Source organism: Opisthocomus hoazin, chromosome 13, assembly GCF_030867145.1.
Source record: "Opisthocomus hoazin isolate bOpiHoa1 chromosome 13, bOpiHoa1.hap1, whole genome shotgun sequence".
NCBI lineage: Eukaryota > Metazoa > Chordata > Aves > Opisthocomiformes > Opisthocomidae > Opisthocomus > Opisthocomus hoazin.
Window position 1 is genome coordinate 14316280 of NC_134426.1, and position 26357 is coordinate 14342636.

General features: G+C 37.6%; 1 protein-coding gene across 7 annotated transcripts in view; it reads left to right on the top strand.

Moving 5' to 3' along the window:
* The window catches only part of CABIN1 (calcineurin binding protein 1), a 122286-nt gene that overhangs the window by 45914 nt on the left and 50015 nt on the right, over window positions 1–26357 (top strand). For all 7 annotated transcript variants that reach the window (XM_075435086.1, XM_075435091.1, XM_075435089.1 and 4 more), the window contains 3 exons: window positions 2686–2868; window positions 4984–5321; window positions 11286–11399. In XM_075435086.1, coding sequence (XP_075291201.1) covers window positions 2686–2868; window positions 4984–5321; window positions 11286–11399 — 635 coding nt within the window. The remainder of the gene's footprint in view (window positions 1–2685; window positions 2869–4983; window positions 5322–11285; window positions 11400–26357) is intronic.

Genomic DNA, 26357 nt, shown 5'->3' on the forward strand with positions numbered 1-26357 from the left:
TGCCAGTTTGTTGAATTGCTTTTACAATAGAATGACATTTTGGCCCTTTCTGGTTTGAGAATCACTAATTCTTTACAGGCACATGTGAATATATGTGATGGGATACAGACACACTTTTTCTACTACGGATCTTGTGATCTTTTAGGTGCTTATAGACATATTTATTTAAGCTCAGATAATTCTGTGGAAAATGAAGGCCAGCAGGCTGATAGCTTTGACCTTTTATCCTCTGTAAAGATAGGTGCCACACTTTGTTTTCCATTCCCTGGAACTTTACCCATCCTCTGTGACTTGTGAGAAATTAATATTAATAACTGATGGATGACACTGATTTCTGAAACACTGCAGTGTTTTTCATCAGGCCCACTTAGTTTGAAACCATCTACTGCATTCAAGAAGTATTTAAAATGATAGGAAATTGTCTCAATAGTAGTCTTCCTCTGTTTTGCAGTGATGAAGGAGCCCAACATTAATATCATTAATAATATTTTTTTGATATAGTTAACATATTGAAAGAAAAGGAAAATGAACACACATACCTAGACCTACACTTGTTTTTGTAGAAATTTCAAATCAAAATAGGTAGCTAATTGTAAAGAGATATTTACATTTGTTCCCCATAGGGAAAAGCTTCCCTGTCGTGCATACATTTGAAATTTAACATGCTAAATCAGCATCTGTTTTTGCATGCTGAGAAGTTCAGTGGTCTGACATCACTCTCATATATTGGTCCAGCAGTTCTTGATTTACATTTTAATGCTTCATCTGTCATAACCCACACATCAGAACTGACCTCCAAGTTTATGGCCACATTTGGAAATTTGCAATTTTTTTTTTCTTCCCTAGATGAGTAATTCAGCCTCTTTGACACAGATGCAGAAACTTTCTTTAAAAAAAAAAAAAAATCTAAGGAGCTACTGTAAATGTTTTTCCTGATGCAAACTGGGAGTTCAGTAGTATCCATTTGTACCACAGAAGGTTATTAAAGCTTTATAAAGGAGTCATTTAAAGCTTGACTGACTTCTCTTCGGAATCCATCTCTTCCCGATCTTTATAATTATATTCTTTCTGTATAAAACTTGTCATCATTAACTGGCCATGTAACTTCCAATTAGGAAGCAAATACGGCTCCCCCATTCTTTTTCAAGATACAGTTTCATTAAGATCTGTTCACTGAAAGGGAAGGTTTTCTTTGTGTGGTACTGAAAAGCCTACGGAGTGCATCAAATTTGGTTTAAATTTGTTGGAATCCTAATAAGCAGAACCTGATCTGCAAGCTGAAGGTCTACAGAGGGATTTATCTTGATAAAATAAATTCATAGGAGGCCCTTAGCTCTCTCCTGGACAAGAGCAATTCTGTTGGAACAGAAGAGATTTAATTAAATTATCAGCTAATCTCAAAGCAAGGGCTTTTGCTTTTTAAATTTTCTTTCTTGATCTTATCAAGAAAATTAATGAATAAAAATGCAGTGGAACTACCTAGACAATGGATGTAACATGCCTCTTGGTTAAGCTATTCCTGTATCTTAAGCAGAAACTGGGAATTAATCTTTTGGGATACAGATTTAGAGAACTGCCTGTATTAGAATTTTGTGTTGGACACTGAATTATGTTGGCACAATATCACAGAATAATGTGAATTTCTCATCTCAATGGGAACATGCATGCATCTTTCTGTTGGAGATACTAAGCTGCGTTTTTTAGTCATGCAGGGTTACCTCTGATAACCCTTGGTGTAGAAGAACTTGGGTTATATCAGGCAGGTTTCAGACACGGGTGGAAGGTTTTCACTTGCCTGTTTGTTCTGAGGCGTGAATTTTATCCCACATGATAAAGTCACAATCCCGTACAACTTTTCCTGCGCTGTAATAGCTAGCACTAGATTAACAATTTAGCTGTGACTGTAAAGTAGTCAGCAGCCAACGTACACTGCTCCAGTCTGTCAAGGCAAAGTCACTCCTATTCTTGTCTCTACTGCCTTGAAGTCCAATAGTTTTTGTGTCTATCTTAGACCTAGTCTTTGATGGATTGCGTGTTTGCCATATCAAATCACCTTTCAGAACATTTGGTGAACAGCATCTAACACCTGCAGGATAGATGGCATCAGTGATCGCTCCTGTAAGTTTCTGCCCTCTGACGGTACTGATTTTTCTGTACTTCATGAGTAATTTTTACTAGTATTGTTGTTCATGGTTTTCTCTTATCAATTGAGCTTTACTTGGGTCAGACTCAAAATTATACTGGGCACTTTTCAAGGTAAATGGCACCGTAAACCTGGGAAATTTTATAGGCCCATACCAGCTGAAATATTACGTCCTCAGCGTAACTGCTTTTGAAAGCTGAGCATCATTGCTTTTGAATCAAATTCTAGGATTATATTCTAGGACGCAATGTCGTGGGGCAGGGAGCGCTCTGTTACATTAGTGTTAAATAATACCTAGTGAAAGAAGACTGGGGTTTTAATTTCTTAGCACAAAGATGTGAGATGAAAATGGTAAGTCGAAGTAGACAACTTGTAAGAAAATAAATACCTTTTAGACAACAGAATTTATGTTTGTTAAGGATCCTGTATTGCACTTGTAAGAGGTTTGCAGGGTGGCTGCAGTTTTACGTTGCTTTTGCCAAGATGCAAGTAACAGCTCGAGGAGTATGAAATGGTGCATTCCTTCTCCATCTCTTTTGCAGAAAGGAGTCAGGATAGCACTGCAGCGGTGCTGTCTGACTCCAGTTCCACACAGGATTTGTTTAATGAACCTGCCAGTTCTCAAGACAGCCTGAGGAAGACTTACACAGAGAAGAGGATTTCTACTACCTGTGCTGATCCACTGATGCCCAGCAAAGAGACCCTGGGATCTACAGAGGAAAAGAGTATGCTTGATTTCATAGATAATGTCAGCTGGTATCTTCTCATTAAAATGTGTCTTCTGGCATGCAGAAGCACTGAAATACGCTGCACTGTGACTGAGAACTTTAACTAGGCGTTATTGCTGCATGTATGTGTGTAGCTTAATATTGGAACTGTGCTTTGCTTATGTGGCCATCATCCCAATTTGTACTACCTGTTAACCCTTACAAAGAAAATAATAATGATAAACTGCTGTCTGTGGTGGCCCTTTGACTGGCTTGCCTTTTTTTAGGTTATTATTTACTCTTTCTTCAATGTTTCAAATCTCTCAATAATTTAAGGAGCAGTTATTTGAAGATAATCTCAAACAAAACATTTTTTTTTTACTTTTCCTCAGGTATAGATGCTCTTTTTGTTCTGGCCCAGTAGCAGCTTGATATTCAGTACACAGAAGAGCACAAGTAGTGGAATTAGATGTTTTATTCCATTGGATAATTTATTTCGGTGGAGAAGTGGAATTACTCTCTACCAAATTTTTCCAAATATAGTAGTACTAAGTGTTCTGTATTCCACTGGAAAAATTGTTTCAAAATCCATTAGCTGGAATTTCCCTTTGTCTGATGTTTGTACAGTTGGATGTGACAGTAGATAGAGGGGCTAGACTTCAGTAGGGAAAGACAAACAAGACCAGTGTATGAATTTTGCCCAGCTTTCGGGGTTGTGGCCCTTTGTGGGATGTTACGCCTTTTTTGCCAGTTCCCAATATGCTTATAGTCTTTTCCAGTTTCACAGATCCAGAAACCATGGTGTGTGGATGGGCCTGATTCACTTCACTGATCTCACTAGGAACAACTGCCAAGCAGTCATCTTTTTGTTCGCAGACTTGCATTAGCTTGGTTTCTTGTTTTTGTGAATATTTTACTTCAGTCTTGCCTCAGCTAGGGAAGTCTATGGTGAAGTTTGCATCAATACGGTGCAGTAGATGCCGGTTCCTAGTTTTGTAAGATAGTACTTACGTAATCACTAAATCCAGTAATCTTTTGGGTATTAGACTAAAAGCATGGATCTTTTTCAGGCATGCAATGACTTCTGTTATTGTCATCAGTTGTCTGTCAGAAAAACTGTGTTGAATGCATTCTTACATTACTGACACTTATTAGAACAAATGTTGTGTTTTTCCATAAAGCTATCTGTAGAGTAAAAATATAATGGATATATAGATTGTGCAAGCAAATTTTGAAAAATTTCTGTTCTTGAAAACGTTTTACTCAAAGTTCGGTCTTCTTGGAGAAAAAGTTAAGGAGCAGCTTTGTACCTAAGGATGAAGTATACTTTACTATGTCTCTAGCTAAGATCTAATATAAGAGGCCCTTTATCCTAGCAAAGACAAAGACACAATAAACTTCCATGACTAAAAAACAAAATTAAAAAAATTAGTCTGCATGCAGCATGCATATTTTCAGCAACAATGGATAGCTAACACAAAATGTGGAAGTTCCCACAGTCACAGGTGTTTTCTGAATTAAGATTTGGTATCCTTCAAGAAAAGATGGGTCAACTGAACTATGAGTGACCAAGTTAATCACAAAAATATTTGAATGGAACTGTAGGTGCTGCATTATCCAGAAGGCCAGTTTAGCAGCTGCTAATCATTCTGTCCAAGCCTAAATTTTATTCTGGAATTGTGTTGTTCTTGGTAGATTGTTAAGAATAATGCATTTCACATGGCAGGATGGCTTTAATTTTCTGTTCCTTCTTCCTTTCTTTGCAGTGGAATTCTACTGAATTTACACTTCTATTTTGTTGTTGTCATGTGTCCTCCCCCCCATCTTCCAACATTATATAAAATCTTGCATTCTGTGAGGTGTGCTGCATTCTTACTATTGCTCAGGGAAAAACCCACATAAAGACAATGGAGAGATCAGTGTGTGGCTCTGTTTGTTAAGAAGATAAAGATTGCTTATTCATTAAATGTCCAGAATAGTCATAACTTTTTCAGGAACCACTCAGTAATACTGTCTGTGCTATAATGAAGAAAAAGGATTACCATTTGTTGTATTTAATTTTTGTAATTTTGTATATTTAATTTGCCATTTTGTAATTTTCATTGTCACATTTGTCTTCTCTGAATGTTCTAGTTGCAGGAAAGTCAGAAGAGCTGCTGGAGAGCTCAGAATCTTACCATCCTGCTGAGCCTACTGGCCAAAAAATTCTGGTCGATCCTCAGTCTGCTTCTGGCAATCCCATCAAAGCTGCAATCCCTCCACCCTCACAGTGGGACTTCAAAAAGAAAGCTGAACCTTGTGGTGATGCATCTGAATTTCCTCATGGTCTTCCAGCAGACCTTGAGGAACAGCGGAAGTTCCTGACAGAGCAGTGTATTGCCTCCTTCTGTTTGTGTCTCAGCCGCTTTCCCCAGCACTACAAGAGCCTCTACAGATTGGCATATCTGTACACATACAGCAAAACACACAAGGTGAGCAGACCACTGATACAACAGCTGACTAGCTGTGTTTATTGTCTGACTAAACAAGCTGTATTGTCATTTGCACTGATTCAGAAGTCTCAGTGTTTAAATACAGCAGGTAAGTTTCTTTAATGCAGTTTGGATTGGAACTGTGCTTTGGGAAGTCTTCAGCTCATAGATTGTCTGATTCACATGTGTGAGGCCAGTTGAGTAGAAAATTTCCTTTTTCATTACTGAACTAAGTAATTTTTTGTCACTCAGCAGAGAACTACCTTTTAGATATGTCACATAAATGAAGATGTTCTTGTAAAAATGACAGCAATTATTTATTTTACTGAATAAGTGGACTGAAAAGTGACTTGGAAGCAGAAATTCATCAGTATTGGTGTAAACACATCATGTGACACAGACTTTTTGGTCTTTGTAGAATTAAAGTTTTCCTGTTGTCAGAGCTTAGAGGTCATCTTGCATAAGACAAAATGACTTGCTGTTTAGATATCACTGAGTGAGAGTCAGCCAGAGATCCTACTGCTCATGAGCCGGTGATTTTGGATTAAACAGGAATAACAATGTCTTGGTGACACCAATAGTAGGAGTTCTGATTTGAGGTGAGGGCAAAATAACTTGCTTCCTCCAGCGTGACCTTTGCATCTTCATAATAAAATTAATTTCAAAAGCCTTCTACTATGAATTTTCATTGTTTTGGTTTTAAAATTATGTCATTCTTTATTTTACTTCTGCATACTTCTGTTATTATAATCCTTTGTCTTTCTGAAGTATCAGTTAGTAAAATATGTATGAATAGTAGGTTGAAATTATCAGAGTTATTTCACTAATTGTCATAACCAAGGTTTGAACTCACTGATTTTGTTTTTGGAAGTCTTGTGTTATGTCATATGCTGCACTGCATGGCTTCCTGAATTATCTTCCCCACTGGTACTGAAGCTTGTGTGAATAACAGGGAAGGGAAAGTAATGGAAACAAATCATATCCCTTGCCTCGTAGTAGAAAACGTATCAACAGTACTGCTGCAAATTGAGCAGTAGCATGTCATACCAATCTACTGAAAGGTGATGAATATTCCATTTGGCTATACATTGATTATGCAGAAAAATATTACCATTCTTTTAAAGATAGCTTGTTTTGAAAACATTCTTATGCTGTTTGTATGTGACAGTTGTTACTTTTTCCATGGAGCTAATCATTACTAGGAGACGCAGATTCCTGCAATCTGTCATTACTATTGCTGACAAATGATTTTGTATCAACATTCAACAAAAAAGGCTACCTGTTTTCAATTTATTGGTTCAAATAGCATTTCCTTGCCTGAGGAACTACTTGCAAAATATTTTCTTCTAATTTTTTTCCTGATTAAGCTTTCTTTTTGCTTTTTGTATCTCCCTATATAAATATCAACTTAGTGATTTGTAATGAAGTACACATTGTTGTCTAAATCTGTCTCCTCTTGGAACTCAGAAAAATTGAATCCTGCCTGTTTGAGCCTGGCTTCAGCTAGCATTGTTGGATTTTACTGTCCTGTTTTTTTTGCTTCTCTGCATAACAAACAACTACTTAATACAGCAAAAAAAACATCTTCCTACTGATATATGTATACTACATACTTTCATGAGGTCGTAATTTTCTTTCTTTGATGACTCATTCAGGCTCTTTTGTAGAGCAATGTCAAATGTCTGTGTTTTAATGGTACACTAATATGTCTTTAGTGGGAGTTATACTCCTGAATAAACTTAAATCACAGAATGCATCTATGCATTTTCAGCACTAGCTGGAGTATAGTATAGGTATATATCTAAGCTATACTGGAGTATAGCTTAGATACACTGATGACAAGCCTGATTTAAAAAATGTCATAAATTACATCAGGTTGAGTTGCTATGGGGGTAGGGTGGATTACTGGTAAATTTTAGAAAGCTGAAATTAATTTTTCAATGCATATAACCATCTTGGAAAATCCAGCATTTATGTACCAGCGCCAGGAATTTGTGTGAAGAATTTAGACTGATGGCCAAAATTCATGGTTGGCTGGGAAAGGAGAAGATTGGCAGGTCTCCATAGTGCATAGAAAAACAATTTTTCCATATGCAATCTGTTTTCTCCCATTTTACTGTATTACTGGTTTTGCTGTTGCAAGATCAGTAAAAATAGTTGTTGAGTGCTTTTTTTAACAATCCTTTTCAAAATCTTTTAACATTTTGTTTGGCTATGGGTTCTGTTCTTTTTTTTCCCTTGCAAAATCCTTCTTACTGTTTGGAGGCTATTTCTCTTCATTTTACTCTGTTATCGGAGCAGATTTGTACATAGCTGTTTTTTGTTGGAATAAATGTTCAGGAAAGTAAGGATGAATTTTCAGAAGTTACTTCATTGCCAGGTTGGGCAGTAGTTTTAGTTTCCCATTCACCTTGTCTATGTCTTGAAGTAAAATCTTCATCCCCTTTGATTTTTACCTACAAAGTGAGTGTTGGCACAGTTTGGAAGAAGATAGGACTTGGCAAGATGCTGTTTATCAGTATAAAAGGTTTTGTGAAAAGCATTTGCCTTCTGGTCCTTGTGGATCAGTATGTAGAACTGGTCTGATACTCTGCAACCATCAGATTGTCAAGAAATAAAAATATTTACTTACATGCTGTCTTTATCTCGAAATAACAAATACTCTCTAAATCCCAGAAGAATCTTCTTGTCGATACTGTTTGTATGACTTACATTTTTTTAAGTTTGTATCTTGTATTATGTCCATTATTAACAGAGCTCTTAATGGGGAAATTGATGTCAGGTACAACGTCATGTCAGTAGCATGACAGTTGCATCAAACTAGGCATAATACATGCATGTAAAAATTACAGGATTATATATATAGATTTCCTGTATTCTTAGAGACAGGCATAATCTGTAAACATAATAGATGTAAGCATTTCAAGTAGCAACAGTTTGGTAATAACAGTTCATTTGAAAGGCTACCCTTCAAGGTCAGTAGTCTTTTTATTTTGCTTTTATTTGATGCAGTAGCACTAGGGTTTTTTTGAGACAAAGCCTTCTAGCAGACTATAAAAGAAAACAGAGGGAAGGATTAAGATACAGTAGGATGTTTTGTACACCACTCAACAAGACTTCATAGAGTTTCCAAGTTAGGTAAACATGGCTTCTGACACCATTGAGTTAAGAGGTATCCATCTCAGGTGCCTCAGATTTCCACTGAGTTGACCATAAGAGATTTTCCTTTTCAACTTTAACAGTGCTGTAAACTTTTTTGCAAGTTACTGCACCGTGTCAGTCATCTTGTCTTTGAATCTTGGGGTGATAAAGATGTGGGAGGCAACAGCTGAACTGGAAAGAGTACTTCATAATTGCCCTGAGTCAGACAGCTAAATCCAGCATTTCAGGCTGGCAAGCAGTGTGCCAAGAAGAATAAATCCTTTTTGCTATGTCTTGAATCCCTTCACCCACTCCGAATAACTTCATCAGCTAAAAACTAAGCAGAGTTGTGCTGTGAAATCTAATGAGTTGAGACCTGCTCAGGTGTTATTGACTGGGAATAACTGATTGTGCTGATTTAAGGAGAAGGGTAGTGGAAAATCTGTAACTATATATTTTATTCCTATTAGTTTTGATTGTGTGAAGTTACCGTGTAATTGCCCCATTTGTCTGAACGATCTTTTTTCCTCCTAGCTAGATTACTGTCATCATCTTGTTCAATAAGAGCCTGTGAATTCCATGTACCAAATACATGCCAGTGGATGGTCAGTATAATGCGCATAGCATATCACCGGAGCATGACGCTACACTTAGCGATCTCTTAACGTTTTCGTCATAAAACCTATGTATTCAGGAATACATCCATAGCTAAGATTTGTTTAGACTGGGATTTTACATCTAAGCTTTGTGGTGGTAGCTTTCTTAAGGGTTTTGTTTTCCTTTAGTTTTTATGTGATAGTTTTAACTGTAAGATTCAGATCGCCACACATTAGGCAACTCTTTAGTATGTCTTCACACTTGGAATTTACTTAGGTTTCTGATGACCATGACTGGCATAAAATAAAGCATTTATGTGCCTGAATCTTGGGCGTTACGATAGGCTTATTTTCGTTGGATTCTGATTGTATTCAAAACAGGATGACTTTCATGGAAGACAAGATTTTTCTAGGTTTTTTTCTGTGTTGTATTTTCTTCTGTATGTATTTCAAAGTATTTTGCAGGCTTAGGTTAATATGATTATGGAAATACATATTACAAAAGAAGTACTGTAGGAAGAAGTTAGTATACAGTTAAGGTTACATACTTTGCTTTCTTCAGTCTTAATTAAATTTGGCACTCAGTGATAATAATTGAATTTACTGCTTCCCCTGACTAGCCAGAAAGTACTTTGTGATATTTATGAGTGAATGTGTATTTGTCCCATACCAGAAGAAAGCCATCCCAATCCCCTCAACTGTCACACACTATAATCATGAAGGCCCTATGTAAGTCCTGTATCGGCCCTCTTGAATGAAGCACTTTTGACATCCATAAATATCTGGTTAGTATTTCCAATGTTCAGCTCCCTTGCACATGAATCCCTAATCAGCATTTTGCTAGAGGGCATGCTCCAGTTCTGATAAGACACTGGAGATTTCTGCATGATTACTGTCATTAGGACAAAAGCACTCATACTCAGCAGGGTTTTCACTGTTTCACCAGAGTCTTGTAAAGAAAATAATCTGGAAAACACACTAAGAATTTTGCTAGTAAGCCCCCCTCCCCAAAAGATAATACACGGGGAATATACTTCTTGGATGGACATGATTTAATCAAATTTGTGATTGACAGAGTGTATCTCCAGTCCACAAAAAAAAAATCAGAATTCAACATTGTAATTTGTCTCTGTGAACCAAATATCTTCCTCTTTCTTTTATCTGCTCTGTGACAAAGTTGTCTATAAAAAAGCCAGCTAATGCGACTCAAATGCTACATTCTAATACTGAAATTAAAAATGAAGTAAAGCAAAACCTCTGTCAGTAAGACCTTACAATTAATAATTGTCCCATCTGCTAGTAATGGTTTGCCTGGAGCCAACAGCTGTCTCTAGTTCTCAACTACACAAGAGATGTTCACGCACTGAACTCTTAGAGGGGTAGCACTTTTGTGAAGTTTTGATTGTTGTCTACCATTTAGTCTCCTCCCAATACTTTCTTGTTAACTCACTGAGCACTATTAACCAAATTTGATGACAGGCATGGATTTTTGCAGAGAGGTTGAGTAAAATTACATGGAGGGCAATGGCTGGGTAGAGGTAAAAGGCCTGAATTCACCACCCCGTTGGAAGAAGGCTGCAGTTTAAGCCTAGAGGTTGCCTTTTCTGCTAGGGCTGCGCGCTGGCAGGGAGCGAGCCCTAGGCAGGAGCTGGAGGGGGCAAGACAGGAGGGACTGATGGCTGGGGGCCAGTGAGGGGCCTGGGGTGTGGGGGAAGGCTGCAGGATACCCAAGAGTGAGTTCCACTGTTTGCTGAGAAACTTTATCTTTCTATATATAAACTATTTTATACTGAGCAGTAAAACTCAACATTTAACAAAAAGTTAAGGTGTTTTTAAATATACCTGTAGGTGAGGTTTCTGTAGGTGACAGGAGATGCAAGGTGGATCTCAATGAAATTAAGGGGGTTTTCTTTAAATAATAATTTACAAAAGAGGCAATAAAGCAAAACTTGAAGATAGGAGGCTGGATTCAGTGGCTGTAGGGGACTGACTAATCCCTCTGCTGGGGCTGAGCAGCCTGGATGCTTGCTCTGAGAGGCAAGCTGGCTTCTCCCTCCTGAGGGATGTTTTCTCCAAGTCACATGCCTCTACAAATACTGTCAGAATAGCAGCTACCTGGAAGATGAAAAATGGTAATGCAGGTTAATAAACAGGAGCTTTGTATGTCTACCTGTGGGTGGCATTTCTGTCCCCTGCCTGCAACTCACCTTCCCCGTTTCATCCCCAGAACCTGCACTGGGCCCGCGACGTGCTGCTGGGCAGCGGGGTCCCCTGGCAGCAGCTGAAGCACATGCCTGCACAGGGCCTCTTCTGCGAGAGGAACAAGACGAATTTCTTCAACGTAAGTTTATACAGCTGATAAACACACCCGTACTTTCTCAGCCATCATTTTAACATCTGTTTCTCATTTAAAAGGTTTGCGAATGGACGGTAATGTGAAATTCAGCAAAGGTGAACTAAACTAGCCAGACAAGTGGCTAAAGAAAAGGCAGAATTGTATTATAGAGATATTTTCTGGGATTTTCCTCTCTTGAAGGGAACGACATTAGAGGAATTATTTCTGATGAGCTTGGAAACAGAGAGAGAGAAGCAGCAACATTTCTTAGTTATGCTTTATTTACCACATACTTGATGGTTGAGCCCTGTATAAAAATTCTAATTCTGTTCATCTTAATTATCCTCTCGTTTACTGTTTCTCAACTAGACTTGCACTTCTCATGACAAAAAAATGGTGCTAGTTGCTCTAAAAATTCTCTGTGGAGTTGGAAGGATCTTTCTTGTATTCAGCTTTTGTAGCGTGGCTGAGCAGAAAGTGTGTTTTCAAGTCCAACAGTGTAGTACCAGCACTGTCGTATAGACTGGCCCTATGTCTGTGATACCTTCTAGTCCACAGGGGTGTCTGCGCCTCTCTGACATGGGACACAATACTTTGAGACTTACATGAGCATTTATCTATCAAATTCCCTGCTGTCATTGCAGCTTAACATATTGCTGTTGCCTTCAGTATCTCTGGCTGTTCTGTGGTATGTTCTAGCTTTTTGTGCCTTCTGCTCTTTTGTGATAGGATTCTGTAACTGGTTTGTGGCTTGGAATGTGTGGCAAGAACCTGGAGATGTTCTGTTTGTCTTTCTGGACTATGTATCTGTTACATGGTGGCCTGTGATTGCGGAGACAGAATTTTATGTATCTGCTTTCCCATTCAATGCTTCTGTTTTAATATTTTAATTGTGAAATTTATTTCCATTTTTTATCTGTTAACATCTATCTTGATTTTTGCTGTATGTGGTGTTAATTAGCACCTCTGTGCAAATTTCTGTTAAGTATAAAGTAAGTGCTCTTCTCTGACTATAATCCTTCAGCTGGGTTGAATAACTACGAAATACTGATGGTAATTCAAAATTGTATCATGGATCAGTTTGCAAAAAGAGCTTCTATGTCATTCCATCTTTCTGGATAGAAGTTTTGATTAACAAATACTGTCAGCCTGGTAGGGTATAGACCAAACAGTTGTGACCTGGTGGATGATTGCATGGCTTTGTTGTGGTTATTTCCCTGCAATATCTGCCTGCTTTCCATACAAGAATCCTGCGGTGTGATTAACTCTTCCAGCTGATGAATACTTTGGCTCAGATCCAGTTTATGCACGTATTCTCATAGAAGGTAATGAAATTATTCAATACGTTTCAAGTCAAGTGTGAACTCTGCATGATCAAGGCTGACTTGTTCATCATTGCAGGGTGAAGTGTCAAGAGTATCCTAATTTTTCATGTATGAGGAAGATGAGCAGTAGGGAACTGAGCAGTTTGTATAAGGGAGTGTTTCTACTTGAAAATATGAATTACCACATATTAAGAGAGATCAGTGGCTGACCTAAATCATGTCTAGTTTTTGAATGCTAATGGTAGATAATTTAATGATAGATTCCTTTGTATCCCTAGGTGGATGTTTCCAACATTATTTCAAAAAACAATCATTCCTTATTCTGCATATTGATCTCTTTATACGCTGAAGGATGAACAGTGCTAGTACAGTTACTAGACAGCTGTATAATAGTTCTATTTTGTAAATCAACACAAACTTAATTCCCATAGTGCTAGTATAGTTACTAGACAGCTGTATAATAGTTCTATTTTGTAAATCAACACAAACTTAATTCCCATAATTTAATCTTATTAACTTTCTTTAATAAGAAATTAAATACACTTTGAAATAAAAGATAACCTTCAGCAAAAGGTATATGCTAGCCCAATGCAATATATTGGCAATACTGTTAGAACAGAGAGAAGGTGTGTGAAAATGATGTTCTTGGCTTATCTTGTCTGCCAACAGGTAAAGACAATGTTAGTCTGGCGTCCTCCACACAGACCACTGCCTCTCGGCTTGAGAAATCTCAGTTTGGGAACTCCACTCCAGTGTGTCACAGCTATGGGGATAGTATAACTAGCACATGGAGTGCCGCAGACAGCAAAACAATTTGTTGAGGCCTTTGTGAATCAGTGCTTACATCTTGACTTAATCCTGCATGCATGTAGGTTAGTCTTCCTGTTAACAGGTAGAGTGTACATTATGAGTTTAACATGATAAAATATTTTGGTGGTCTCATTTTCTACTCAGCTATATTTTCAGAATCCTCTTCAAGTAACACTCTGTGTGGAACACATGGCAGTAATCCAGTACAGATGACACAGACGTAGCACAGTGAGAAAATCCAGATCTGAGAGACAAATGGCTGCAAGTGCCCATGAAAAAAAGCTGTTAGTGTCATCTGACATTCCAGAATGGGACAAAACTAAATCTGTGAACAACTTGGAAAAAAAAAAAGTCTCAACACTGCATTGACCTTGTCTGGGTTAAACCTCAACTAGTTTGTTCTCATGCAAAGCTCCTAGCCAGGCAGTGGGTAAGCCAATGTATTGCACCATCTGGGTCAGCACTCGGAACATAGCTTTGTGTGTTGTCCGTTGCGTACAGATGGTGTCACAGCCCACTGTCCCAGCTCGTGTCTTCACGTACAGAGTTGGGCGATAAAACAGAAATGGTAGAGCTCTACAAAAGTAAGTAGTCTCATCTAATCTTAGAAATTAAATAGCCAACCTTAAGATTTTCGAAGCTTATTAATGTCCTCCAGGGTTATTTTCAACAGAAACCCTTTGCCTGAAGTGTTTATCGACTTCCATTAAATGCATTTGGTTTTATTTTTGAGAACTCTTTGTCCTTCATGATACAAAAGAATTAAATGAACATCAAAGTGTTTTTCTGCAGATACTTTACTATTGAAATACCTTTTTCTTCTGAAGCAAGTAGCACTAGTGTTTTTAATGTCTTATACAGAAGATTCAGGGTTGTTGAAATTACAGCTGACTCAATTTTACAAGTACAAACAACAGTGTGCAAGAGAGAAAGCTAGCAGCTCAAAGACGAGTAGGGACTGTGCCAGCTTGCTCCTCCCAGACATTTTATAAATCATGCATACTTCTAGTAGAATTATTTATGAAATGTTTATGACAGCACCATATGAAAAGAAATAAACCTGGGTAAAGCTGTCTGCGGTTAAATTTTACTGCAGAACTGCTGGTCTGAATCTGTGTGTCACAGTCTGTTACCTAATTTGTTAGCTGTCGCTCAGCTGCAACTGAAATCTCTTTGAATTCATTTTTTACTGTCTTCAGAATGAACAAAAAAGGCATGTTCACCTAGCCTTGATTTCTTCAATTTGACATATTAGAATAATGTCAGGATGCACAGAACTTCTTTTTTTCAGTTCTAAGAAAAAAAATGCTTACTCCATTATTGTACCTATTTATTTCCCAAACAGAAAAGAATGGCCCTGATTTTCTAGGACTGGAGGTTTTCGCACGTTCACAGCCCTGCTAGTAATGGCAATCATTGTAGGAATGATTACTGCAGTTAGACTTACAGGAGTTTTACCTATATTCCTGTAAATGAATACCAAGTCTCTTCTGTTTGGCCAGTTACACATTTCTGTATAACCCGCATGTACAGGTACACTCTAGCTTTTCTCCTCTTCTTTATCTGTGTGTGTGTGTGTATAGAGAGACTTTTTTTTTTTTTTAAAGAGGGCTCCAGGATGGTTTCCATAGTAACTAAATTAGAAATTAATTCACCAAGAGAAAAAAAAAAATCCCCAAACATTGCTTTATATAGTAGGACACTTTTTAAATATATTCAGATTTCATGCCACTATTAATAAAACAAAGTTAAACTTTGTGCACAGATGATGGGTATTCATCAGTCTGTGGGTGGGTGGTGATTGTGGAAGAAGCATTTTGATGGTTGAGCTCAGTGTACCAGTAACTTCTCCATGTGGTTTAATATACATTATTTGTGTTTTCCTGGCACATCATCTGTGGTAATAATAATCTGTTGTAATAAAGATCTTGATGTCCATCTTTGGTAACTGTTCCCCACATGTGAAAGCTGCACATGCACACAATAACTATAATGCAGACATTCACATGCATGAAGTTTTGCTGCAAACTGTTAAGGATAATTGTTCTATTTTTAATTCCAAAAGGGACAACGCTGTGTCCCTGAAGCTCTTCTTTCTGTGGTCTGAGTAAGCAGGGTCAAATTAAGGTAGCAGCATCCACGGGGAGCCAGAAGCTAAGAGATTTCACTTTAATCTGCCGTTGTTCATACCAGGGGTGGCTGGGCACTGGCAGGAGAGCTGTGCTGTACAGAGCTGCAAGTTCTGGACACCGAGCAGTTGCAGAATAAAGTCTGAAGTTTAGTGCTGCAGGTTTCTAGAGGTAGTTCTTATTATAGCATGGTGATAGCCAGTGGATGCTTTCCCTGTTACGCTCCCTGGGTAGCGGGTTGTTTCCGTAGTTGTGTTTCAGGTTGAGAGTCACGTCTCTCTGTCTTACCAGAGGAAACTTGGTTCTGAAAAGGACAGGAAGGGGCAAGGGCTGACTCTGTTTTGGAATTCTGTACAACCAGAGCCGTACAGGTAAATTTGAGATGCAGGAAAGAAGACTGTTACGAAGTTCCTCATATAAGCAACTATTGAGGGGAAAAAGGTAACATGCCTCAGGTTTGCTAGAAGCTGGGCATTTCTGTCAAGGAAGTTTCATTATGTGTGCCAGTTGTTTTTATACCTTCCCTTAGACATACGTTACTGGTCACTGTCAGAAATAGGGCACTGAGTGAGTATATGAGATTTCATTTTGATCTGATACAGCCTTCATTTGTTTCTTTCCCAGTTCCTGAAGTGTAACCTCAGCATTAATGATTTCCATGACTGGAATTAAAATGAAACATTCCTTACAGAATTTAATGTCTCTGTTAGAGATAACTGGCTATAGATCATCTAAGGGAAGAGGGAAGACCGTTAGGGTGGTCTGAACCTATTCTAGACATTTGTTCTGCCCAGTCTGAGGTTGCTGCTGATGTTGACCCAAAGAACCCCCAAATACCACCCAAGACCAAGGGCAGCTCTTCAAGTCTGATTGTGGCAACTTGACGGAAGCCTCAGGTTCAGTTTCCCACCACGTACTAGAAAAGCCTGAAACTGGAGGCAACAGCAGACTGAAATGACTTCCCTAGAACTTTACTGCTCTGCTTTCCTTTCCTGTCCTTGGCTGGTGATAGATCTGGGTTACTCCCCTCCTGCTCATAGTGGTGTGTGTCTTTTCAATTGGCAAGTGTGCTTCCAGCTCCTAGACATCTGCTATGTGGAGCATGAGTCTTCTGAGAAACATAGTGCCGTTTGAATCAAACTGGGGGGAAAGGGAAAGAACTTGAAGAAACTTACTGTGCGTCCATGTGAGTTAAGATTGTGTCTCAGCGTGGTGAGAGTTTGAGTTTAATCATATATAGGAGCTCCAGGTGAATTAATGGTCATGTTTTAGCTTGATCATGATTGTGGTTGCAACTTCTTGAAAAAATGTTGGTCTTTTTAGTGCTTTGAACACTTTATGTGAAATTGAGAATGAGAGCATGCCAACTTAAGTTTAAAAAAAAAAATAATTAAAAAAAATCACAAGCGACATCCCAGAAATCACTAGGGTTTAGTTATTCAGTTTTGCCCTTCTTGCTTCTGAGTGGTTTTGGATGCCAGTTTTATGCAACCACGAGAGAACAGAAACCATAAAGGAATCATATTAAAAAAAACCCAAACCTTTTTGATTCCAGCAACTAGCAAACGGTTGACACAAGTTATTAGACTTAATATAGGTTGCATACAAAAAAAGTGCCTAGAAAAGTTGGCTTTCACCATTAACACTGACCTTCTCTGTAGTTGCCTAAAACAAAATAATAACGATACCATAATGACAACACGTTAATAGTCTGATATTTTTATGCCTTTTTTTTTTCTTTTTGATGCTTATGGTAGGCAGATAGGGGCATCTGGTTAGAGGATGGTTAAACCCCTACCTACTTCAAAAGACAGAATTGTCTTTAATCTTTTGAGGAGAGGGCCATACTGTAGCCATGACATATTTGCGTTTTCACTGTGCGGGAAATAGGCCCTGCAAGAGCGAGCTTTCTGCTTTGTAAAAGTGCCGTTCAGTAAATGCAGATTCTTACTGCCATCTTTCTACTGACTATGAAGTACTTGCATGTTAAATAAAAGACATCTCCCTTTTAATATAAAAGACAGATTTTCTTCATGTGCTAGGAAGAGCAAGCTACTTTGTGAAATGGTTTGACAATTTAGGACTGTCAGCAGTGCGCTGTGTGCGGGTGGGAGACACTGTGCAGCAGGGAGCCGGGGTGAGCCGAGCCTGCACAGGTCGTCCAGCACCTCTCCTGAAGAAGAGATAATGGAGACCTTGCTGTTCTGCACTGGGGATCAAGTTCGAGCTAACATGCTGCCTGCCTGGCTTGCTTCCTCGGTAATTTTAACAAGTATTTCATTGCTTTTCCTGAGTTCCTGAATAATGGCATTACAAAGTTATTGTTCTTCATCCCTGTGAGGAAACCATTTCTGGTGTGATGAAGAGATACTTGTGTGGAAAGCTGCTGAGGAGTAAATAAAAAACCCTTCAGTAGTCCTTTCTGAGCCAAATGATTGTATAATCCTGTGCCTTAATTTGTAAATACAGTCAGCTGTATAAATGGCAGTTATTTTGTGGTTACAGTATAAGCTAAAGTTTGGAAGAGAGAAGAGTGAAACCAAATCAGTGTCCTCCCATCCTCTGTTCCTTGTTCTTCCTTTTTGGTCTTTGTTAATTTTCTGTTTCCCTTCACTGTATCTTCTGTGGAGTGACACCATGTCACGGGCGCGATGCTCCCAGCACCCATCATTGAATGTCCACTGAGTCACAGGGTAGAGGAACTTGTGCTAAAAATCATTGCCTCACCTGTCTGCAGATTCAGGAAGGCGTATTTGTATTGATAAATATAATTCATATATACAAGGTTATTTTTGCATCAAGTCTATAAACTTTTTTTAATGAGCGCTTAAATTTTGGATAAGGTGGTTCACTAAAGTACATGAGGTGACAGCGTGGCCCTTCTCTGAAACAATGACGAAAAGTCAATTTTATAAAAGTGAATGTATGGAAGAGAATTAGTGTTTTCTCTGACTCCATTAAATTTACTGATATTAATGCCTATGTTTGAAACAGAGATTTTCTATGTGCAAAAAGGTAGTTTTTCAAGAATCTGCATATTTTAGTCAAGCAAGCATATTCATTTCCATTGTTTTTCTTCTGTAGCGTGGCAAATGGCTTCCACCGGGGGAAGGGGAAGCAGGCAGTTGTGATACTGTTTGCCCCTACAATGAGAGTTAACATTTCATTATTTCTTTTCTGACTTTACCCTTGATAGTTTTGCCAGTAGCAAGCTGTTTTCCTTCTTTACCTTTTTTTTCTCTTATAAAGTTAATGTAATTCTATCTGTACACCTCCTGTCCAGATTTTCTAATGTTTTAATTGGAGGCATGCTTTTAGTAGGTACAAAGGAGTACTCCGATTCTTTCACGCTTGCTCTCGTGTGTGCTCACTCTCTTATGCAATCTTAATACCAACTCTGAAAACAAAGGTAAGCAAGGAGTTAACTGTGCAAGTGAAGCTTTCATAGTGATTGGATTAAGACCAAGAAACCCAGTAAGCAATGAAGTCTTAAAGTTGCCTATATAAAGCTAGATAACTTTTTCAACCTCTGCCCAACATGTTATTTACAGTTCTTCATTCTCTTGGAAAAACAGCACTCATCAGTGAAAAATGTCCGTCGTTCACAGAGTTTTTTGCCTCAGTGTATACACGCTGTTCTTTCTGGCTAACGTTGCAGGCTTCCAAGACCCAGCTAGTAAAGATGCCAATAAATCTAAATCCCTGGAGATACAAGCATGGGGTTTTGAACTGTCATTTGTGCCAGTGGATATTAAACAGCTTTTTTTTTTCCATTCGGTTTCCCTAGGAAAAGTTTCTTCTTCTGTTGAGTAGATGAATTTCTAGACAAACGTAAGCCAAGGAACAAATAACCCTTAAATCAGTGACGATAAGATTTTGATACAAGAGAGACTGTCATGGAGGTTGTAGTGGATTACAGGACATAAAACAGTTAATTTTAAAGCTGGATCTTTAAAGTTTAAGAACTCTAAACAGTATTTAAAGGTGCAGTCTTGCTGGAGTTCTGTGTGATGAGTGTCCTTTTATAAATGGGTAATGAATAAATCCATAATTTGATTTTTCCATCTGCCAGCTGTGTATCAGATATGGATGGGAGAGCTAGCTTTAAACATTTAATGGGGTTACTTTTAAACTTAGGTTAGGTTCTTTCATTTAAAAAAAAACTAAATGGGATTTTTAAAAAACTAAACATTTTTAAATACAGTAGGAAAGCAGAATTTTAAAGGTTATGATCCATGGAATGTCTTTAAAATACATGTTTTTATATTATATGTCTGCTGTCCAGTTATCAGACTAGTTTTTGCAGCTTCTTCGTATAAGTTATTTGTCCTACTTTTGTCACAGAAATAAATGGCAAGAATGGTTATGTCAGTGTAGACTGCTGCATAAACAAAACAAAGCAAACAAAACCAGAAAAGAATAAATTTGGAATCTTAGAAGAAAATCTAAGATATGAAATTTAATCTTTTTAAATAGCTGGCATTAGCATTTTCCTTTCCCCTACAAATTCCTATAGCCTCTGACTGAAAGCTTTGACATAACTCCTTTGAATATCAATGTGTAGAGTTCACATGAGAGTGTTGAACAGGCAAGTAGTGTGTATGTGTCTGAAATCATACCTCACTGTATTTACATACCCTCTCCTTTTGTTCTAAAACTGATAGCATTACTCTGAGGAACATAAATTTAGTGGATGTATAGCTAGAATCAAGACCTACTCAGAGCAGTTTCCTTCAACGGTTCTTTCTTAGGTGAAGCTGTGTGTGATATAACCAAGGTGAAGCATGTTTTTTCTTGATGAGCTGTTTCTACCAGTTGTGTTAAGAGGATTCTGTGACATCAGTCAAGGCAGTTTCCTCTTCTGTATACTTAGTTTTGTAGATGTTTCCAGGACTGCTTTTGAGGTGATTATCAGCCTGTATCTGATCTTGCTCAGTACGGCACTTGTCCGTTCCATATTACAGGTATGACAGATTTTTTTCATTTCTGTATCTTGTCTGTGTAAAAATATCAGTCTCACTCTGAAGGTTAAATGCCAAATGGCAATAAGTGAAAACAAAACCAGCTACCACCAGACAAACAGCTCATGCTACTTTTCTGAAACCCTGTGACAATTTAATTCTGCACCTGTGATGGTTTTAGTTTACCTGGCATTATGGTGATTTATTATAACTTTATTCCGTACAAAATGAAGAAAATTAATAGTGAAATTAACTTTATTTTATTTTATTAAAGCAGCATGTCATGAGATATATTCCTGGAATTACAGTTCTCAGCAGACGTATCTAAGTATTTTTCATGGATATACATTGCCTTAGTGTAAAAACAAAAACAGGAGAATGTGGGATGAGAGCAGCGTGATACAGGTCTTTGTGTACATCTGTGCAAGTGGAGAGCATTTCTAGATAAATATTTTTAATTTAATGGCTACAGCAGGATGTAATTGACCAAACTAAAAAGGCTGAGATGGGGAAGATAAGATGGTAGATGGTGATAGGTAAGAACATATTTTGTTGTTATGCAGTAGCTAGTGTATGATGCACAGTTTGCTACCTGACTGCTGTATCACCACAGAGCTTAGATTAAGGTACTGAAGTAGGAGTTCTCTGAGTAATAGTACTCTATCTTTGGCAAAATTCCTAAAGTTAGAGGAATAAAAATGTTGAATATGGTATAGTGCATTATTGTTCCAGACTGTTTGGCTCCTGTGGAGGAGGTAGGATTTCCTGGCATAATATGAACACTTCTGGAGTTTGCGTGGTAGCTTCTATGTGAAACAGCAAGGGTTGACTGAGAAAGACAAGGTGACTTTCTCAGTCTCCTGAAAAGAATTAAAACGAAATATGATTGAGTGGGCGAGCAAAAGTAATGAAGTCCATAGTGGTCAGTATTTTAGCTTGCTCCTCTGAAAACTCCAATGTGATCCTATGAGGGAAGTTCCTATATGAGCTTGAGAGAAAAATGGCTTGTTTCCAGGATCTTTATGACCTTTGTTCATTTCAGTTGCCTAGACTTCATCTCCATCAGTTTGCTTACCTCCTGTCAATAAACAGTTTCACAAATTTGGCTTTTATGAAGTTGTTTAATTTTTCTATAGGTTAGTGGAAGCAAAATCAGAAAAAACACAGACCTTTCACTTGAAACACTTCGTAACAGTTGCTCAGAAGGAATTCAAATTTTGCTGGCTGTTTGGTTTGCTGACACAGAATTAAAATCAGAATTGAAAACTCCTACCAGGCTAATTTTCTATATAAATCTTTATCTCTTCAAAGCTGCTCCCTGTGTGTATATTCAAAGTGTATCAGCACTTACGCTATGATTTCCTGCTTAGTAGACTGGAACTAGTTAAGTCATGAATATAATGACATTTTCTTAAATATTCACATGTTTGAGATAATTTAATGAGCTTGGTGTAGCAACTAAAATGATTTCTGTTTACACATACCTAGTTTGTTCCTCCTGACAGACTGCACTAAGCATTTAAGAGTATGTGTTGGGGTTTGTTGCTTTTTTTTTCTTAATGGTGTAACTATCAATTACGGTATTTCAGGGTCACTGAGCTCCACTTATTCCAGTGACACTGACTCTGAAGTGACTAAAGTATTTCCATTGGGAAGAATTTAGACAAACCTGAAGATAGGCCAGGCTTTTATGTCTATGTAGCTCATCCATGGGAAGTGTGTAGCCATCCCAAACTCTGTGACACTTTAGCACTGTCTTCTATCATCACTGATCTGCCTAACATGGAGTACATATTTTATGTTTATAATCCATGTGTATATCACAGCTAGTGGCAGATTCAGTGTTAAAAAACTAATAGAATCATAAATCAGATTTTAAAAAGAAGTAGGGATTAAAGGCCAGTATAGTTGTATAATGAAGGTGGGACTTCTGATGTGAATGCAGCACAATGATTTCAAAAGCATTTTCTTTGAAGCGTTAAAATACTCATAATAGGAACATGTGTCAAAATAAAATGCACATTCCAATTATTTTGTAAGCTGAAATATTGTCAATGATATAAACTTAATCTTTAAAAATTATAGTTGATGATACATAAAAGTGATGTTTTCATGCCTGTAATGAAGCAGTTGTTCCAGCAGGCTTAAAAGAAAAACATCTGGCTTTGTTTGCTCTTAGTCTGACAGCTCTATACTAAAGGTCTTGCTGAAAATTACTTCCCAACAGGTTTTAGGTCAGGCTATTTTCATTGTCATTTTCTTTCCAATTAAAAAGAAAGCAAAAATATTTTTCTGAATCAATTGTACTAAAGTGAATGTTGTTTTCAGGACTAAAAAAGCAATACTTTACATTTTTTTAGCATTTCAAGTAAAATGTGCAACTACATATACAGACTAATTTTTTGAAAGTTAAGCTAATTCAAAACAAAGACCAATGTTTTGGAAGCTTAAGCTTTTACCGATTTTTTTTTTTTTTTTTTTTAAATTACAACAGCAAATAAGCAATATTCCATATAGTTTTTAAATAAAACACTAAGGTACAAAAGTATTAGAAACTGATGAAAATTGAAATTAACAATAGCTAGTCTTGGTTTTTTGTATCAGAGTTGATGAGAATGAAAAACTAAACCATTAGTGTTTGATTGGCACATTTATTCCTTATTAGTTCTTCCTTTGCACAAATCTTGAAGTAAACATACTGCATCTCCTCCATACCTTTTATAATGAGATGTTCCTGCTGCTTCACAAGAACAGCAGAGCAAGAAAAGTTATTTGAGAATATTTTTTCTCACTTCAGGTAAATGAGAATTGACCAGTTAGTGCCATGTAGAGGAGGAGTTACTCTTCAGGCTTTGCCCCCAGTAGTTCCTGTGGCAGTTGTTATATGAAGGGGTTTTCGGGTTTTTTCATCTTAACGTTGCAACAGTAACCCCCCAAAACAACAGTATAGAAAGAAACACGAAATTTTTCACCATTTCGTAACTAGTCTGCAGTCCTTGAAGCACAATTGATCTGTATGTGTATCTGTGTGTGTATCCCAGAAAGGAAATACCCCAGAAAGGAAATACAGTTCTCTCCACTGGGTGGGGGGAAACACATAGGAAAATGCATCCTGAATGCTTTGTCATCAGTGAAACGGGTTCTGCAGGCAGTGAATTTTTGTCTTGCAGGGATTAAACATGAGCAACAGTAAATGGACTTTTTGAGTTTTACTCTGTGTGTGTGCACGTGTGCGTTTATGTGCATTTTAGAAGAAACAAGAAGTTATAATGTTGAAGAACAAAGACTTTTTAAGGCAGGGAAAAAGGAAAGAACTATTAGTTCAAAATATATTAGGCAATAAAAGTAATCTCAATAGGAAAGAAGTGTTCTCTTTCGCAGGAGCTAACTGGCTAGAGGACATAGTTCTACTCCTGCGACTGACTGAATTCCAAAACTAAGATTTTGGTGAGAAGATACTAACACAATGAGATACTAATGCACTTTCTTCAAGTGTATTGTTAGTTTATTCAAATGTCTTATGGAAGTATGAGAGCTAAAAAGACTGTAATAATACTTCTGAGTTGCATCACAGCTATTTCCAATCACAAAGAAAAGAACAGGAGTTAGCTTCAAGATGCATTCACTGTACTTCACTGATGAGGGACTGCACAGCAAGTATGTTCAAACTGGAAGAAGTCTGGCAGCTCTTGATCAGGAACATGCTTGGGTTCTCAGCATTGCTAGGTTGCATTACAGAATTTCAAGTCAAAAAATATCAAGAAACCCATCTTGACTGCTTTGGAAATCATCAGTATCTGGATGAGAAATTTAGGAAAGTCCATTCCCGTGCTGAAATTCAGAAATATCAACTACCATGTCATAAAAGTTAAGATTTCAGCTTGTGCCACCTGGCACCCAGGCACTGAGGAAGCAAAAAGATTTGAATTAGGGAAGAAAGGAAGAGAGAGACAGACAAGACAGGGTGTAACTGCCTTACATATTTCATACCCAGAAACTCAGTCGGTCAGTGTGGCCCCGCTGACAAAGTGTGAGAGAAAAGGGGAGAACAATTTTCAGCAGAAGGGTTGGTTTCTTCTTTATAAATTAGTAATCAGTGAGTATTGCTCCCTTTCTGAAATCTTTGCTAGAAGTCATAGTGTATTCTGGGCACAACATTAGTGTGACAGTGTAGGCAGGTAAACCATTCATATGTAGGCCTATTTTCTGGGTTACTTTGTCACTATCTTTTCAATATGTCACTTTTCTCCCTTCAAAATCTGACAAGTCTGTGCTTGCTTTTTGTGAATAATTGAGCCAGAATAAAATTTCCTGCCTCTGTATGTTCTCAAACCAATAAGGTAAAGCAAAGAATCTTCCTGAAAACTTCTGTCTGAGAGCTGTCTCCAGCGGCAGACTGAAGCTGACAAAATGAAAGGCCCACCAGGAGATGAGTCCGAATCTGAAGTCTTTTAAGTATGTGGGCAGCAAGGTGAAGACAGCAAGATGACATCCTGCAGATTTCTGTGCCAGATCTGCTTTCAGTTTCTCTTACTCCTGTTGCTACCTTTTGACATACTCCTCTCCTATTTTTTGATTTGTATTTATTCTTTCTTCCATTTGCCCTTTTAAGAACAGCAGTTTAAATGTAGTGTGTGGACAAATAGTTAGGTATTATTTTACATTTGTTTGTCTCTAGGCAAAGACAGCATATGGTCCATATGAAATTCCCAAAATAATAGCTTTATCCATAGAAATTCCTGGTTTTAAGAGCAGTAAGCTTTTCAGGTATAAAATCATATTGAATTGGTAAAATATTCTTTTGCAAAGTTGTGGTTTTGAAGGAAAATAGTAATTGTCAGAAAGGACTGAATTACCCTTACTTGTTGAATATTGAAAAGAGACAGGTTTTGAAAAGATACAAGTCCTCTGAAGGTCCAGATTTGGCACTTGCTGGTTTATGTTTCTTTCTGAAATATAAAGGGAATAAAATTACCTCTTAATAGACAAGAAGTATAAACCTGCATATAAAAAGGATATCATATTTGGATAACAAAATTGGTGAATATATTGAATGTGAAATATATTTTTCTCCCCTCCCTCCTCTTTATTCTCTTTAATCTCTATCTTTCTGTTCCCTATTGACCACTGTGTGGGTTTAACTTCAGTGCAGGTACATTGTTGGGTTTGGTGATAGCAGCCAATTCTGCTGCTCAGCATTAGTGATCCCCTTACAGTAGTTCCAGCACTGATGGAAAAGAGAAATTCACCTGAAAATACTTAAAATCACCTGAAAATACTTAAATAAGACCACAAAATTTGCTGCTCTGGATTAGACTGGGTTTTTAGGCAAATATTCCAATCTGGTCGCTATTGTTATCTGACTGTTTGCAAGAAGATTAAAAATATCTGAGTTAAAGGAAGCAAATACTGCTGCTGAAGGAAGAATACTTTCTTGTTCCTGTAGGATGTCTGTTGCAGTGGAAACTTGAGATTACTTTTAGGTCTATGAGAAAAAAAATGCCATCTATAAGGGAAAACTACATCCTACCTCCTTAAAAGCAGAAGATGAAGTCTGCTCTTCCAAAGTGGAAACAGAGTTCATGCCAGGATTTACAACGCATATCCTCTGAAGAAAATTCTTTGAGAGTGGAACAGAATTTCAAATACATTGACCTTAAGAAACTCATATGCTGTGTTTGCAAGGAAAGCTAGCACCCTTATCTCAACAGTGCAGAGAGGTCTGGAATCTTGCTGAAC